The sequence below is a fragment of the Eleutherodactylus coqui genome, chromosome 4 (assembly GCF_035609145.1).
Source record: "Eleutherodactylus coqui strain aEleCoq1 chromosome 4, aEleCoq1.hap1, whole genome shotgun sequence".
NCBI lineage: Eukaryota > Metazoa > Chordata > Amphibia > Anura > Eleutherodactylidae > Eleutherodactylus > Eleutherodactylus coqui.
Window position 1 is genome coordinate 193,460,707 of NC_089840.1, and position 18,527 is coordinate 193,479,233.

Sequence of the window (18,527 nt, forward strand, 5' to 3'; positions counted from 1 at the left end):
AAAGACCATAGCATACAGAGAAAAATCAGTTTATCTAGAGAGTACTCCTCACAATACTTTGTCTGGCTAATATTCCTTGATAATATTTCATGAAGCAAAGTAACGTTTACTCAACAAATAATTCTATTCTTAATGCAAAGGAAAGGTGTGATATTTATTCACTCACTCTTTTAAAAAACTTATGTATAGCTAGGCATATGATATGTCTTTATGCATTATCCGTACTTTATAATGGTTCTTCATGGATAAAACGTGTTCTGTGTATTTTAGGGCAGTTGTTCCAAAACTCTGTGCCAATTGTGCAAAGTTGAAGAGCTACAAAAGTTCAGTCTTAGTGTTTTTTTTCTTTTGCTCCTTGATACCACAGAGCTAAATGGGCAGCTCCTAGATTCATGTACATATTAAGTGTAAGGATCATTTATGGAGGGGTGGGGGTTCATTGCTCTCCCTCCCACTTGGCCCTTTGTTGGGATTCCAGCTGTGTCTGGCAGTGGGGAGGCTCGCGTGTCATTGATGATTCTGATTGGCCACTTCCCAGGTTGTAATGAGCCCGGCACACTCCATGCAAGACTGATAAGATAAAGTGTGCCAGGGGGGCACACTTTGTATTGATCTGCATTGTTTCACAATGGTATATATATGCCTGGGAGCTAGTCGTGTGCCTGTTGCACATCCTTCACACATCCTTCCACTGAAGCTCATCTTACATAGAAGACCTAGAGGTCCAGGAAAGGAAAACACTCCACATCTCTGGTGTCTTGTACCTGCTTTCATCGGTTTTATACAGCAATTCAACCTGAAAGTCTACAAGGTATGTTTTGGCTATGCAGTCCCTCTTTTGTAAACTTTTACATTATTTGTATCATATAGTTTTTGTCCATGTGCTACGTATTATTCTAAAGATTTTAAATCAAGAATAACACCCATAGAACTCTGTGACCAATTCTTTATATGTACATCTATATAAGAGTTTAAAATTTTTCTGCAAAGCTTACATATTTCTGGTTGCATTTTTCAGAATGTCTCCAAAAACAGAGAACATCCATAACAGAAGTGAAAGATACGTCTACTATGATGTCTCTGATGAGGAGGACCATTCTCTTTCTCTGCCCTGTTCTCCAGCCCCCTCAGCTGGGAGTGAAGGTTGTTTAGTGAGAGAAAATTTTCCCCTTACTGACTCCAGGGAGTTGCAGAGTAAAAGGCAAAAAGGGAGACGAAGATCACAAGTCAAGAATGAAGTAACAGTCATTAAACAAAAGAAGAATCGCAGGATAAAAGCTAATGATAGAGAAAGGAACCGAATGCACAACCTCAACTCAGCCTTGGATGCTTTGAGGAGTGTTCTACCTACCTTTCCAGATGATGCCAAGTTGACCAAGATTGAAACCCTAAGGTTTGCTCACAATTATATCTGGGCTTTGTCTGAGACTCTGCGGATGGCTGACCATAGTCTATTTAATATGGCTCAAGAGGGTATGACAGACTCATTTGAAAAGTTTTCTAAGACATGCTTAATGGTGGATCTCAGTAGTCCAAATAGTAGCTGCAGTTCCTCAAGTGACTGGGACTCTCTCTACTCTCCAGGGTCACAGAGCAGCAGATATAGTGCCACAGATATGGATGATTTTATTTCTCAGTCCAGTTCTTGCCTGAGATACACTGATTGTTGTTAAGAGTTCATATGAATTGCTCTAATGTCCCCATCACTGGGTGTCCTTGTCCTTACATTCACTTTTCTGAATGACCAGCTTACTGTATCTGTATAGTAAAGACATATGTGAATCTCATCCCTTCAGCAATGCCTTTCTTCTGTATATTTATGTTTGGATATGTCTTTTTTTCATTGTAAATGCTTTATTTCCTTGAAGTCTTGCTTTTTCTTGTCTTCTAACCTTACGTTGGACGGATAAGAAATTTTTTTGCACTTTTCTTATAAACAAAAAAGTCTCTTTATTGGCGCTTAAAACAACAACACTTAATTCTTTCCCACTGTTTATATTGTAATATTGATTTTTAAAGCTGATTCTGTAATGGACCTCTATGATTATTGATTTTCAGCTATTTGCTGTGTTTAAATTATATCTTTTCTAATCATTTGTATTTATTAATGGTATTCATTCAATATAAATATAAATATATATATATATATAGTGTACAGATATATTTTCGCACCATGTTGAGTTCTTGTACCTGAAGGTATCATTGCAATAAAATATTCAGCAATAATGAAAAACTGGTTGTGTTAAAGATATTAGCTACTTTTTACCTATATGTACCCCTACCTTTCCCTTAATGTTCAATGTACAGTATATGCATACAGCACACACAGGTACAACTATATATTAATCTGCATGCACTATATATGTATATGGAGCTTTAAAACATAAATGCTATATTTAGTGCGTATACATATATAATGTTACTATTGCTACAATGTTGCATTTAGGTTAACAGTTAATCATTTCATATCTCTTTGTAGATGACAAATGACAAATCCAGTGACAAATTTAAGTTATCAGCTGAATGGATAAAAGGGAAAGTGTTGCAAGTAATTACAATCAGGAAGTAAGGAAGCAGATGGAATGTTTCACTTATTAAGATATAATCTAGTAAGGGAAGATTAATGGTCTCTTAGTGGCTGCTTTCATACAGTGCAGTGCTATGGGGTATGTAGTCCGTCGCGCACCTGGCAAGTTCTATACTTCTGTCTCACCTGTACCTTTAGAAAGCCCCAGGATTGTGGTACTACACAGAAGCAAAACGTGTTGCATGACATATTAACAGAGAAAATAACAATTAGGGCTTGAAAAGTAATAGTAAGAGTAATCTGTAGATGATATAAGTTGCTATATAAAGTTGTATACACTAATATTGATTGCTAATATACATTGGAATTCTGCACCGCTGATGGATTTGTCTCCCGTCTTTGTTTTCATCTCATCCTCCATTATTTTTCTCTCTGATTCTGTATTTCTCATGCATTTCTATGCTATACCCTCTTCTGCGTCCCTCTGTTACTAGTTCTCAATGCACTCTTATCCCATCCAGTACACTACATCCTCCCCTCTTTCCCTGCTTCCTACCTTTTGGTCCTTTCATTCCTTCATTCTCTTTCCATTTCTGAATTTCTTCTTTTTCTGTTTTGCCTTCTGTGAATCATTCCTTTCTTATATTATGATCATCACTAATAGAGATACATTCTTATAGTCTGAGAGTACTGGTTTGTTGGGACGTTTTACTGGGCAAAATATAGTCCGATAGGAGAAAAAAACATTTTTAGGATTAAATCGTTGAACAATAATGGCCAATGCTGAAGGCTTCACCACACTTAGAAGAGAGTAGTAAACTCCTTACAGCAAAAATGTGGTTGTTGTGTGCACTGACGGTGAACATTGGGCTGGAATGCTAATGCAAATGCAGATCACGCTTCCACACAATCAATTTGTAGTAGTTAGATTTATATCATTTTCCTTTCACTGTGGCTTCCAAAGAGAAGCATTCTCTCACTGCCCCCATTGCAATGTGTCTTGATGACAAAGAGATGCTTATGTACCAAACGGTTATTGTTATGCTAATAACTGGCAGTTGAATTCATTTAATGGAGGCAAAAAGGATGCTATTGAAGCAATTTGTAAAACAAAAGAAATTTGGCACTTCAACGCACAATCTTCAATATATCCACACAAACAGATCAAATGTGAGTCTTCAAGGAGAGTTTACTGTCATGCTGTTACTAATGGTCTAGTTTCATCTTGCTAATGATTTACTAGTCTTATATCTCTAGGGGACATGAACCAGTGCAAAAAATGCATGCTATGTTGTACTATAACATCTTTTGGTAGCAAACTCGGCCTATGGCTATATAGAGGCAGCTGAAGCTTTTTCTTGTTGTTTGTGGTCATATTATCAATTATGACATTTAGTAAACTTTGTATTTTCAGGTTTGGGTAATCAGCAAGTTTGATAACCATCACATAACCATCACATCACTGGCGCACAGTGTTAGGGCAGCAGAATGCAGTCTCTCTAAGCTCTCGCTCATGACCTGAAGGTTGCAGGTTCAATCCGTGCTTTGGTTCAGGTAGCTCAAGGTTGGCTCAGCCTTTCGAGGTCGGTAAAATGAGTACCCAGTTTGCTGTGGTGGTAATAAATTACTCGAAAGCGCTGTGGAATAAGTTGACTCTATACAAATAACAAGTCCCTTTCCCTAGTTCTCATACAATTACGGCACATTGCCAATACATTTGTACTAGATAACAGAATATAACCACTTATATACCTCTCTGAAAAAATACTGTTATCACTGAAGGAAAACACACCTACCAGAAGCCAAAGGTGAGAGATACTGTCATTTTTCTCAAGTTATTAGGGGATCAGTAGAAGCTCCCCAAGTCTTTGCAAATATATAGATGTATCTTTTTTATTATAGCCAAAATTCCACTATTTAATTGGAAAAACATCAATCCTTGCCTTCAGTCTCCATTTTCTACCATTATTAGAAGGTTTAGTGGTCTTTATATCTTGGCTCTCAAACATTTTTAACCATACTGATGACAATGTAGTTCTGGAATTCCTTTTATGCATGAAAGGAAACAACTGACAGCTCACCTTTATCAATACACAACAAGCGCATTTGAACCTTTAATTGCATTATACATTTTATAATCCTCATTGCATGCACAGGAAACCTCACCAATTGGGTCTAAGTGATTAACTCCACAGGCAACTCCAAACAGAGTTGTCTTTTATGCACCTTTCGGGCCCAGCATTGCATCAGGACCTGGGCCATCCGAAGAATCCTCTTGTACTTAGGAGGGTCAGTCCAACTCCTGACTGGAGGGTACAATGGGCTATAATAAAATGTATAACGCATTCCAGCCTTCTAATTTTTTTACAGCTGCCCAATTATTTTCCAAACAGTTGTTACTTCATACTTCTGTTCATATTTAGGAATGATTGTGATAATAATTTGGACTAGTGCAAAACTTAAAACTTCAAGATCAAAAGTGACCCGTGATCAAAGTATAAGTGGACATTAATTATTAGTGTTTATTTCCATTATATTAAGAATATGTTGACATCTGTAGATTCTTTTTAAAAGCATTGTATATATCAGCCATAAAATACTGTCTGGTTTAAATAGAATTTTTGCAAAGTTTCCTAATGACATTGCTAGTGATCTTTAAGTGAATTTTAAAGTGCAGCTTGCCTTTCTTTCCAGCTCTAACATGACTTCTATGGAACGTAATTGATTTAAAGCATGCAATGAGTCTGAAATAGCATGCATCCCTTTTTATGAGAATTAAAATACCTTTAATTAGCTTGCAATTGAATAGAAAAGTTCAACTGGAGGGTATAAAAAGTAACAGATTGGCTCAGCATTTTCATAGGGTTCTCTATGGAACAACCCAATAGGTGAATTTTACGCTTATACTTTTTAATGCTGAAATCCACAGTAGTTAATGTCAGAGCCAAGATTGATGTAGACAATGCTAGGAAATGCACCACTGACCATGGTCCTGAACAGTGCGGAGCGAGCACACAGCACTGGCTTCCCTTCATTACAGGCTCATTTAGACTATTCAGCTCCAAAAAGCCTCCCTCTAGACATTGACAAGAGTCCTGTCAGGGTCTCAGCAAACTCCTGCTGCCAGACAAATCACCATTACCACGCTACATATTTTGCCTGTAAGCTGCCTCTTCCTTTCTTTGCAGGCTTTTAAACAGCCTGGAACTCCCTGCTGGGGCTTCCTGCATTGATACAAATCTATTGCTTTCTCATTCAAATTCCTCAATTTGGGAGGCTTCTTTTTGATTAATAGGGCAATGGGCATCTAAATCACTGTTATTCCTAAAGCTAAGTCTTTTTTTAAATGGTTCTTTTATGTATCTGTAAAATATATAGCAAACACATTTTATATATGTATGTAAGAGGGACAGAAAATACAACCCTCTAAGTGGGCCCTTAGTGTGCCAACTTTTACAAACTTTCTTCCTTGGCATAAATCTAAATGTTTCCCCCTTTTTTAGTATTGTTTTGATATTGTTTTTCTTCATTGGAACTGTCACAATAAAGTTAAGATATTTATATATGTGCTATACATATATATATATATATATATATACAGTATATATATATATATATATATATATATATATATATATAGCTTTGTTTTAATGTAATAGTTCCAATAAAGAAAAATAATAGCAAAACAATACTCAAAAAGGGGGAAACATTTAGATTTATGCCAAGGAAGAAAGTTTGATAAGTTGGCACACTAAGGGCCCATTCAGAGGGCTGTATTTTCTGTCCTTATTGCATCCGGACTTAATAACAATGATTTGTATTGGTATATTCACAGGCCTAAATCAGCCATTAAATTCTATGGGATCAGGTAAAAATGCAACAAATGCACAGTTGCATGCATATTCACTGTGGTTTTTACGCATATTACCAGGAGATGGTTGGAAGAAAAGGTGACATCAATTGGGCCTTGCACAGTTTATACAGATCCAATATGGCCGTAAAAAAACATGCACATGTATCAAAAATGCTTCCAACACACACATACACATGTAGTGAAAACAATGCATTTATTACATACCAGTATTGCATATGCCTATGTGAATAAGCCCTAAGGCCTCCTGCACACGGGTGGAAATTCCGCGTCGTGCCCGCCAGTGCCCGCTGCCATAGGATTGCATTAGATAATGCAATCCTATGCGGACAGTCGCGATTTGACTGCATGAAAACTTGCACAGTAAACAAAATGCAGCATGTCCTATTTCTGTGGCTGAAGCGCCGGCTCTGTTCTGCGCATATGCCGGCTGGGCGGCAGATGACACAAAGCAGAGGAGAGGAGACGCCGGAGAGCGTGAGGGGATTCCTGCAGCTGGATCCGGCCCCTCCCCTTGCAGGAGGCATAAGTCTCATTTACAATAGTCCAAAACAAATGGCACCTATACAGTCCCATATATAAGCTTGGTTTCCACTGATTTCATATTTTAAACCTTGCCAACAGTTTGCACGTTAAACATGCTGTAGACTATAGAAGGGTTCATAAGTTAATGATGTAAAATGGAACATTTCATTTATTTTTGCCACAAATCACTTATATTCTAAGAAAGTATATTAGGTGTATTTTCCCATACTGGTATCTGTAACTGAAATGTGTCCTTGACCGTTGTTGGATACTGCTGCCTCTATGCTCCGATACATGGTACTTGTGTTCCATTTCAGTGAATAAGACACAAGTCCAACAATATTTAGGGTGTGTTGACACGTTGTGGGAACACTGAGGCGGAAATGACAGTTATAATGAAAATGAATGGGATTAAAGCAAATTCTGCTCACATGTTCAGGAAGAAACCCATTGCGGAATTTCTGCTGTAACTGTACTGTAAGGACTTCTTCACATGGGCAAATGCACAACTACGCTCTCCGTTATGGAGAGTAGTTACACATGAACTCGACGCGAGTTTGAAAAAAAAACAGCGCGAAGATAGGTCCTGTCCTATTTTTTCTAGCACGTGCTATTACTGCGCTAGAATCCAGATAGTGGAAATGAATCCATTGAAATCAATGGTTTTGTTTCATCTTGTTATGTGATTGTGATTTTCTCTGGCGCTTAACAAGACTAAAACATGCCCATCTGAAGAAGCCCTTAGGCGCATGTCTATGGGCAGAGTTTTGCTCCGGAATCTGGAGCGTGCATACGCCTCCGGATTCCGCAGCAACAACCCTGCATAACATTCTATGGAAAAATGAATCTTCATGCACACAAGCGGAAACCAATTGCGGTTTTCGTTTGTGGATGAAAAATCACAACATGCTCCATTTTACTGTGGTTCCTACACGGACTGCTTCCACTGAAGCACTGCAGATTCCACGGGAAGAGCAGGAGAAATCTGTACTGCGCATGTGCATCGGCGTGATGGCCGGCACGTCCCTGCACGTCCACAGTACAGAAGGAAAGAAGACACGGACAGGTACGCAGGGTTGACTGCCATGGGCACAGGCGGATTCTGTGCAGGATTTCCCATGCGGAATCCTTGCGTGCCGTGGAAATGAGGCCTTAATCTAACCTACGGTTTTGCTGCAGATCTGCAGTGGAAATTCCGCAGCAAAACGTAAGCTGTTTTCATGCACATAGGGTAAAGGGAACCTCCATCTTTAAAGTCAACTACATAATTTTGTTAATGAGAATTCCCTAATTTGTCTTTGTTGTCCACAGCAGCAAATCCTAAAGCAGCTTTCATTTTGTACACTGCGGAGGTAAAATGAAAGCTGCTCTGTGATTGGTTGCCATAGGCAACAAAGATGTTCTTTAAGGGTGCGTTCACACATAGCGGTAATGTTGCAGTCCACAGCATTTCTGCATTTAAAACCACATCAAGACCCACACCGTTGATGTAGATTTGGACTTAGATTCATCTGTGGACCCGTAACTGATTTCTGCTTTTCAGTCACATTGAGTAGGAGCAGTGACTCAAGAGCAAGAAGAAGATACTTAGCAGATCCTCGCCCCTTTCTTCACAAAGAGTGCTGTTTGCTGTAACATTGGGCGCTCTTTCGGATCACTTGACAACATTGGTCATGTAATGCGGAGGAGCGTTCAGTAGCAGTTCCAGGTGTTACAGCAAGCAGCACTCTTCATGAAGAAAGGGATGAGGATCTGTCTTCTACTTGCTCTTGAGTTGCTGCTCCTACTCAATGTAGCTTACTTGCAAATACTCACTGTGAGGCAGTAATCAGCTGCAGATCCACAGCAGAACTCGGATAAAAATCCACACCACTGATTTTGACACCATTTTTGGATCCTGATCCGCAGCATTTCCGATACATGTTAACGCACCCTCAGACAGTTTTCTTAAGAATGTGGTGGTGGGCTACTTTTCCATGACCCACCCTGTATTATTTATACATTCTTAGCTCTCATTGCATTACTTTATATATAGAGCTGTTACTTGATCACTGTATATTGGTATTTCAAAACTTCATGGTGGTATTTACTGAGGCATTGTGTGGGGTTACTACTCAGAACTTGTACAGTATATTATTTTTGCATAGTATGGCGGTGACAGCATTGAATAAGGTTATCATTAAGAGATCTGTATGGCATGTTTTTTGGGCGCTAATTATTAGGTGCCGTATGGTTTGGTCATATGTACACTGTCCATAAAGAGAGGGTGTACAAATGAAAATGTACAGAACAGGGCACCATCTAACATAATGCCAGTCTAGGTTTCATAGAACTTACTTTATATGTAAGCCTAACACCAATAAGAGCTGTGGTCCACCAATGGCGGAATCTGCTATCCTGATATAGTGTTATCTAGGGACTCCCCCTAAAGTGCTACACAGCTAGTACAATTCTTTAAAGGAGGACAGGGAATCCTCCTATAACATATACAGTACTCTCTATAAACCTAAAACTTTACTTTTAATTAGTTAAAAAGTCTTTTATTAACTTATTATATGAAGAACACCGAAAAGTAGAAATAAGCAAGTAACGTTATAACGCCTGAAAGAGCGAAAGTGAAAAAAACACACCAAAAGAAATCCGATCATTTCACTTGGGCAACACTCAAAAGTTTCTTTTTCCAATGAAATAATCACAATCCAAAGAGTTTCTGATAGGGTTTTAAAAGATGATTATTCTTTCACCGTCTGCGAAGCATGAAAATCTAGATGACTCAGTCCCATTCTTGGTGCAAGCGACCTCACAGTGTCTAATTTAGGCAGCAGCCCGTTACCTAAAACTTGTCACTCACGCTTTAACTTCTCTTTGTTGTCTTCAGTCTTTATCCTATTCTTCTTTGTCGGTTCCTCCCCCTCCTCTCTGGGAGCCAGAGAAAGGATGTCTGGGAATATGTTTAAGACTCGACTACTCTATTCCTAGCCATTTTCAAGTTAAAGCACTTCAGTCATGAAAGAGATGACAATAGGAGAGATTCACTAAACAGTGATAACTGGAGCTTCTCTAGTTCAAATGTTATTGCTTCTTGCATTGTTCATATTCTTCATGGGGTATTTACAAGTAGGGAAATGATAGGCCAAGAGGTAAGGAGATATTAGTTTATGTATAGCAAGTCTACTATTTATCAGAATGCTTAGGGCTATATTGGTTAACGCTGCCAGGACTACAATTTTGCCTGACCTGTCTCCGACTTTTTATAATGTCGTGTGGCTATCGAACATAGTTGGGGCATTAGGACATAGTTGGGGCATTTACACCAGTCATAGGCAACAGCCATTAAAAAATGAAAAAAATACAACATTCTGTACAGTTGAGTCTATAGAAGCACAGCCACCTCAACCCTGTCTAGTCCTGATGGACTATAGTTGTATCATAATTAGCCGTAATTGCCCAACACTATCTATTTCTACTATAGCTGTCTATCCCTAATGCAATCCTAACATCTCAGAAATGCCTAGCCTTAGGCCGAATTCGCACGGCCGAAAATTGGAATAGCGAAAAATTAGCACATGCATTATGCAGTAAATAGAACCCATTGATTTCAATGGGTTCATTCAAGTAAGCTTATATTGCGCGCGCATTTTTTTCACGCAAAAAAAAAGCACTGCGTGCTCTATTTTCCTGCGCAAATATTGAACTAATTACAATATTTGCCCATTTCAACGAATGGTTGTATGTTATTTTGTGCATGATTTGAGCATGCAAAAAGTATAATTACACATGCATGTGTGCACATTGCGCAAATTTGTATGTAAATACACTTAGGCCCGCATGACACCGGCCTTAATGTGACCTCTTCATTGAGTAGCTTGAAGGGGTTTGTGCCATGTTGTAAAGTTATCCGCTATCTACAGGACAGGGGATAACTTTATGATCAGTGGGGGTCCGACTGCTGGGATCCCCACTGATCCTGAGAATGGCGGTGCGGTCGGTCCCCAAGTGAATTGAGTGGAGGTGTTGCAGGCGTGCCGTCGCTGCATTACCTTTAATGACAGCACCAGATAGTGCTGAAGCGCTTGAACTCAGTAATCTCCAGTGCTGTCATTGAAGTGAATGGAGCAGCGGCACACCAGCGCAACCTCCACCTCATTCACTCTGGAATTGACCCAGACTCTCTTCTTGGGTTCGGTGGGGATTCCACCAGTCAAACCACCACCAATCATAAAGTTCTCCTCTGTCCTGTGGGTAAGGGATAGCTATATAACACTGTCTATCCCTAATATAATTGTAACTGCCCAACACTGTGTATCCCTAATGTGCCCAACCCTGTCTAGCCTTAAAGGGGTTTTTTCATTAAAAAAAATATCATTATTTATCTATTCCTCCCCAGGCAGCCTTCTTCAAGCATCTTCTCCTCGCTGATCTTTTTCAGTTCCCACAGGTCATCTCACCGCAAACCGGCTGGATCCTCTTGTGAGGATTGGCATCACGCAGCAAGTACACATGTCATTGTGTACTTGCATGCAAGAGATACACGCGGAACCTGCAGGTAATCATAGACCTGTGAGCCTGGCCAAAGGGTGATCAATTGTGCTGCTTAGCAGTATCCATCAGCTTGGTATGAAGCTAAGGTGATATTAATAAATGAATAATCTAAATTGCTATTGTTATTTTTATTTACAGTCTTTCCTTTCTTTGTAAAATGAATAATAATATTAGTAATATTTCTGAGAGCTGAAATAGAATGGTATCACTACTTGGCTTAGTGAGTAGTGGATACAGTAGAGACAAACAGTTCTAAAACCATCCTTAAATAGTAGCCACAATAAAATGTTTGACCATCTGCTAAGTGAAAGTAACTTATCAGAGTTCTCTCGGTGCCGTCCTTTAGAAAAATAGTTCCTACGATCTGTGATTTTAGGCAGACAGAAGAAGATTGATGAAACAGGTGTTTTAAACAGTGCGGCATACATATCAAACAAGACCTCATTGTGACAAATTAGATTATTGGTTACGAATTACTGGCATGTGTAGTAGGAAAACTCCTGGTAATGTTTAATCCCATGAACAAACCAGCATCGCTGGTTTACAGAAGATGTGATTTATTATTTGGCAGGTGCTGGACCTCAGTTCTGGTGCCGTGATTGGGAATATTTTTTACTAATGGAATTAAAGAGTTTATTTTACATTGCTATAAAAATTGACAAAACCCTTCCTTTAATGAACTATAAGAATGTGGAGACTTGGAATTCTGTTGGTTTAGTAGAATATTTTATGGAACCAATTTGGCCATAAATAGGGAAGCTAATCCAATGGTCTAAAATTAGATAGCATGATATCTCATTGGGCTCACTGTGAGTGATTGTTAGTTCTAGCATATGTGTTTAAGTGAATGCATCACTCTCAATGAAAAGCTATTTACAACCTACCTGTTTTATTATCATTTGTAATAAAAAAAACCTCAGACCTCAAGGTTGGATTTCAGAAAGGCAGATTTCAACGAACTCAGAAAGAGGGTAGGAAGAATCCAATGGCTGGATGTTCTTAAGGACAGAAATGCCCAAGAAGGTTGGGAAATATTGCGAAATAAGATTCTCAAAGCACAATTGTTAACAATCCCTAAAAGAAGGAAGAATGGGAAGCATTTAAAGAAACCAGGATGGATGAATGCAGAACTTGCACACATGTTAAAAAAATATATATATATGTTTATCAGATGGAAAGAGGGGGAAATATCTAAAGAAGAATATAATTGGGTCTGCAGAAACTGTAGGGCAAGTGTCAGAAAAGCTAAAGCTAATAATGAATTGAGGCTTGCAACAGAGGCCAAAAGCAATAAAAACGGATTTTGGGGTATGTCAAAAGAAAAGTCAAAGATGCTATTGGATGCTTACAAGATGAAAATGGTGAATTGGTTAAGAATGATGTTGAGAAGGCCGAACTTTTAAATTCCTTTTTTTTAAATCCGTTTTCTCGCAGAAAGTAGATGGAACATCAACTGATCTTCCCTGTGCTATTGGGGGAATAAAAGAATGCAGAGAGATGGTGAGGGAACACTTAGCTAAACTTAAATGAAGTCAAGTCTCAAGATCCAGATAAATTACATCCTAAAGGAAGCAGCGGAGGTAATTGCTGAGCCACTCGCCATAATCTTTGAAAATTCCTGGAGAACAGGAGAAGTCCCAGAAGATTGGAAAAGGGCAAATGTTGTCCCTATCTTCAATAAAGGCAAGAAGGTGGATCCAGGAAATAACAGGCCAGAGAGCCTGACTTCTATACCGGGAAAGATCTTTGAACAAATTATTTACAGCATGTATGCAAGTACTTGGATATAAATGGAGTAATTAACCAGAGCCAGCATGGGTTTGTAACAAACAAGTCATGCCAGAAAAATCTAATTTCCTTCTATGATAGTATCACGGAATGGGTTGATCAGGGAAATGAGGTCGATATAGTTTTTCTTGACCTTAGTAAAGCATTTGACAAAGTATCTCATAGTATATTTATTGAAAAAATGAGCAAATATGGGATTGACAAGGCAACTGTTAGGTGGATTCACAACTGTCTGAGTGATTGTACTTAAAGAGTGGTTATAAATGGCTGCACATCCAAGTGGAAGAATGTATCAAGTGGGGTACCACAAGGCTCTGTCCTAGGCCCAGTGTTGTTCAACATTTTTATAAATGACCTGGAGAAGGGAATTGATGGGAAACTGATCAAATTTGCTGATGACACAAAGCTAGGAGGGATATCTAACACTAGGGAAGAGAGAGAGACTATTCAAAAAGATCTAGAAAAGCTTGCACAGTGGGCGGCGAATAACAGAATGGTATTTAACAAGGAGAAATGCAAAGTCCTACATCTGGACAAGAAAAATGAAAAAAGCACATACAGAATTGGAGGAATTGGGCTAAGCAGCAGCACATGTGGAAAAAGACTTAGGTATATCAATAGATCACAGACAGAACATGAGTCAACAATGTGATACAGCAGCCAAAAAGGCAAACACAATTCTGGGATGTATTAAGAGAAGCATAGAGCCTAGATCACGTGAGGTAATTATCCCCCTCTACTCTTCCTTAGTCAGACCTCGTCTGGAATACTGTGTCCAGTTCTGGGCATCCCACTTTAAAAAAGACATAGACAAACTGGAGCAAGTTCAGAGAAGAATTACCAAGATGTTAAGTGGTCTGCAAATCATGTCCTATGAAGAACAGTTAAAGGATCTGGGAATGTTTAGCTTGCAAAAAAGAAGGTTGAGATGAGACTTTATGCCTGCTACAAATATCTGAAGGGCTGTCACAGTGCAGAGGGATCAGCCCTATTCTCATTTGCACAAGGAAAGACTAGAAGCAATGGGATGAAACTGAAAGGGAGGAGACACAGATTAGATATTAGACAGCAAGGGCGATCAATGGGTGGAACAGATTACCACAGGAGGTGGTGAGTTCTTCTTCAATGGAGGTCTTCAAACAAAGGCTGGATAGACATCTGTCTGGGATGATTAAGTGAATCCTGCACTGAGCAGGGGATGGACCCGATGACCCTGGAGGTCCCTTCCAACTCTCCAATTCTTTGAGTCTATGATACTATAATAAGGCTTAATAACTCAGGGGGAAAAAATTGGGGAACTCACCTCAAAAAATACAGAAAGCAAAATATTAGGTGTGCACTCACCAAAGTGTTGAAGAACGCAGTGTTTTTGCAATGGCCTGTGTGAGGGATGCTTTAGGCCACTCTCACACATGCACTTGTAAAAACGCTGCTTCCTTTTTTTAATGCAGCGTTTACCGAGTTTTCAACTGCATTGACATACATTTTTGACAGCGATTGACTGTGTTTTCAGCACAGTTATAAACACAGACATGCAAACTGATAATGCCAGAACTGAAAAAACGCAGCTGAAACTGCTGTGACCACATTCTACTGTCTTTTCAGCAGCATTGAAAATGCACCCCATTCATTTCAATGGGCAAAGCATTGCATTTTAATATACAGAAACACATGAAAATAGAACAGACAGCGCTTGAAAAACGCTTTCAACACTGCCTTTTAACGCTTGATGCAATGTTAAATGCAGAAAAAAACACCTGTATGAGGCCTCCCCCACACAGGCATTCGGCAAAGTGCCTCGATTTTAATTGCGAAGCTTTGCCGTCACTTTACTTTCACTGTCGGCCGCAGCTCTCTGTGGCCAACAGCAGAGTTTCGTGTACCTCATCATGTAGGAGGTGCACTGAACATCAAAAATAGAACAGACTCCGCAAAGCGTCCTGATCGAGCAGTTGTTCCAGAGGCTCCATTGAAAACAATGTGAGCATTAATCACAGGAAAAGGTGCTTGTGTGAGGGAGGCCCAAGAGTGGTCTAAACCTTTACGTCCTGTGCGCCCTGACCACTCTTAACCGTTTCCAGTTCAGTGTCACCCCTTGTCCGACATTACGATTTCCCTGCATATCTCTGATGTCGGACAAGGGTTGACACGTTTCTAGCAATATGCTCCAACATTGGAGAACAGCCTCCGAAACTGGATTGGAAAGGGTTACTTTTCAAAACATTGCTAGTAAAATCATCATGACAGTTCATTTTTATGTATTTCCGTTGAAAGTAATCCACAACATGCTTACCCACCCCAAATACAGGCCTTGAAGTTTTCAAGAGTTCCTTAGTAGAGATGAGTGAGTAGTGCCTTAGCCAAGTATCTCCCCGCTCGTCTCTAAAGATTCGGGGGTCGGCGCGGGTGACAAGTGAGTTGCGGGGGGGAGCGGGTGGGAGAGAGGGAGATCTCCCCTCCGTTCCTCCCCGCTCTCCCCCACCGCCCCCCGCCGGCCCTTGAATCTTTACAGACAAGCGGGGAGATACTCGGCTAAGGCACTACTCAATCGAGTAATGTGCCTTAGCGAGTATACTCGCTCATCTCTATTCCTTAGTTCTAAATGATATGACCTAAATGATTTAGACAACGCCATTCTGATTAATGACTCTTTATTGTATTGCCCAGTGGAAACACATAAGGTTTCTTGATCCCGTGCTATGTATTAATCAAGCAGAGCCTATTCCTATTGGAGGGGTGGCTCTTGGAGTAGATACTAAAGTTGGCATGACAGGATTATCTGCATTCGGAGACATTCACGACCTGGATTTTGTGGACTGCGTATGGACACATGGAAAATTAGCAAGAAGAAAGTAGGTGTTTTTTTTAAAAATTGGAAATGACAGACAAAAAGACTATTGGTCAAGTGCTCTCCATTTCCACCCTGCAAGTAAATGGACCTCATACCTTGTAGGAACAAAACCAAAGGCTGGTCTTCAAACTCAAATATTTCATATGATACTTTTTTTCTAAAATCAATATCTGAATATTAAGTAATTTAGTAAAGTTAATTTTTATTATATATGTATATAAATGTGCACTTGCTGTTACTAGCTGGTTGTGAAAGAACAGGTAACAGATGACAGTATGGCTGACCTTGTTTTAGTGCTAATAAGTAGGCAGTCTTAGATCTGGTACTGCAAAACAGACTTACTAGATAAAAACTTAGATAAAAAGAAACACAAAAGAATGAGAAAAAAAGGACACAACTAAATATAGATGGGGTATATTAGAAACATAGTATCAATGTGTATCCTCCAAGTCCCCCCACCTGTATTCCATCCAGCCATCTGCTGTAGCTTGCTAAACCTATTGATTAAAAGTCTACTCAATAGCCCATCACTCTGGCTAGACTGGGCAAACTAAGGTTTCAACCTCTCGTCCCCATTAATAATTCTGGTGGAACTGTTGGCTTTAAATTTATTACTGCCCTTTCTCCATTTAAAATACAGACCTTATTTATTCAGACAGTCAACTTTTTTTTAACTCGTTGATGATTTATATGTACAAGCTTTTTAACAACACAACATTTAAGAGTGAAGTAACTGGACTTGACGGCATTCCAGTTGCATATTAAGATTTTCCTATTATATCTCATACATCTGCTGTCAATTGTTGCTATTTACTTGCACATATTTATGTCTTCTATTCTTCTGTCCCCAACAACTCCAGCTCTGACCCGGTTAAAGGTGACCAGTAAATAACTTGGCTTTCATTAACCTTTTTTTGCTCACTTGCTGCCAGTTTTACTACCATTGCCCCAGTAACAACTTAGACACATGTACCCTGAGTTTAGAGGCTGTTTTGTAAAGCTGAAAAGAGAACAGATGCAAAAAAAAAAACTTCTTTGGACTGTGTGCCGATATACATTTGCATACAGACAGGCTGTATAATGTGGTCTACGTAATAAAGGTCATGTATCGAAATGCTGTTAGTATGCATTGCAGATAGCGGGCTTCTTTTTAAGGGCTTAGCTTACTTCTAACAAACTTTCAGACCCCTTGTTACGTCTGCTCGTGGTTGTTGGTGCAACAGATGGCAAAAACCTAGTGACCAAGACACTGTGACAACCTGGATGATGAGTACATGGAAAGGCTTGAACTAGATGTAGCTGACAAACATTGACGGTGGTTAATTCAAAAGTAACACATGAAAGTACTCCCTGAACTGCCCTAATTAGACCTGCAATTAAGCGGAGCACCCACCCCGAAAGGGAAAGAAGCAAAGTCCACGTGAGAAAGAAACAAGGACACCTGACCACAGAATACTGAGCATAGAGTACAGAACACTGACCAGAACGCAAAGAGTATTACTCGCACTCCCAGACATCCAGAGCCAGCTTAAGAACTCCTCCAGAGAACCTGATAGGCTGATTGAGGAGACAGACAACCCAGCCAGCCTATCAGTAACATTATACACAAGGAGATGTTTGCTTCACAATGTCAGATACCAAATGACAATAAACCTTTGCTAGCAGGTGCATCACATGTTCTGTTGCTAAAGCAATGGCATCACATCACATATTTACCTATAGCCAGAACTAGTCAGCTCCTGAAGTGCCGTGACATTCCTACAGAATGTCAGAACAATGAAGCCACAGTGGTGTCTAGCAATAAATCTGAACCACTTTGGATTTGTAGATATTTCTGTAATCTTCAGATGCAGTTAAAGTATTTGTTGGAATGGCTCTTCCTATGGCAGTTACTAGAGAAATTTGAGTTTAGACAGAGATTTATTAAGTGGCTTACTTGATTGACAGTCCAATGTCACCAATTTAACATATTGATAATGCCAGGAAAAGCTAGTATGGAAGAACGGAGATGGGTATAGAGGCAGCTAGGCCATGGTTGCAGGGTTATACAGTCAGCACCACTGACTTTATTCTATAACAGGTCCTCTTTAAATTTAGTTTTATGCTAAACACAGAATGTAAGACTGAAAAAAGCCTATTACCCCCTGCCATGTTGAACCAGAGGGAGAAAAAAAAAAAACTATGAGGTAAAAGCCAATTTTCCCCATGTAGGGGAAAAAATGATTTTCTGACTCCAATCTGGCAAACTGAATATTTTTTGGTGATTTTTTTTTAAAGTTTACCATGCCAATATATAAAAAATCCTGAACTCTTACAGTTTTCATACTGTTCACTGAGTTTCATAATATGTTGACACTTTCTGATCACTGGCAGGATAACAATGAAAGTAACATATATACCCTGTTTTCCCGAAAATAAGACGG

General features: G+C 39.4%; 1 protein-coding gene across 1 annotated transcript; it reads left to right on the top strand.

Moving 5' to 3' along the window:
* Nucleotides 1-758: 758 nt before the first annotated feature.
* On the top strand, nucleotides 759-1,673 carry NEUROG3 (neurogenin 3). The gene is made up of 2 exons (XM_066601618.1): nucleotides 759-811; nucleotides 1,019-1,673. Exon 2 carries the CDS (start codon nucleotides 1,020-1,022, stop codon nucleotides 1,671-1,673), a length of 654 nt encoding a protein of 217 aa, XP_066457715.1. The 5' UTR covers nucleotides 759-811; nucleotide 1,019.
* The last annotated feature ends 16,854 nt before the right edge of the window (nucleotides 1,674-18,527 follow it).

Coding starts and splice junctions, on each gene's coding strand:
- NEUROG3 (XM_066601618.1), top strand. CDS start 1,020: ATGTCTCCAAAAACAGAGAACATCCATAACAGAAGTGAAAGATACGTC.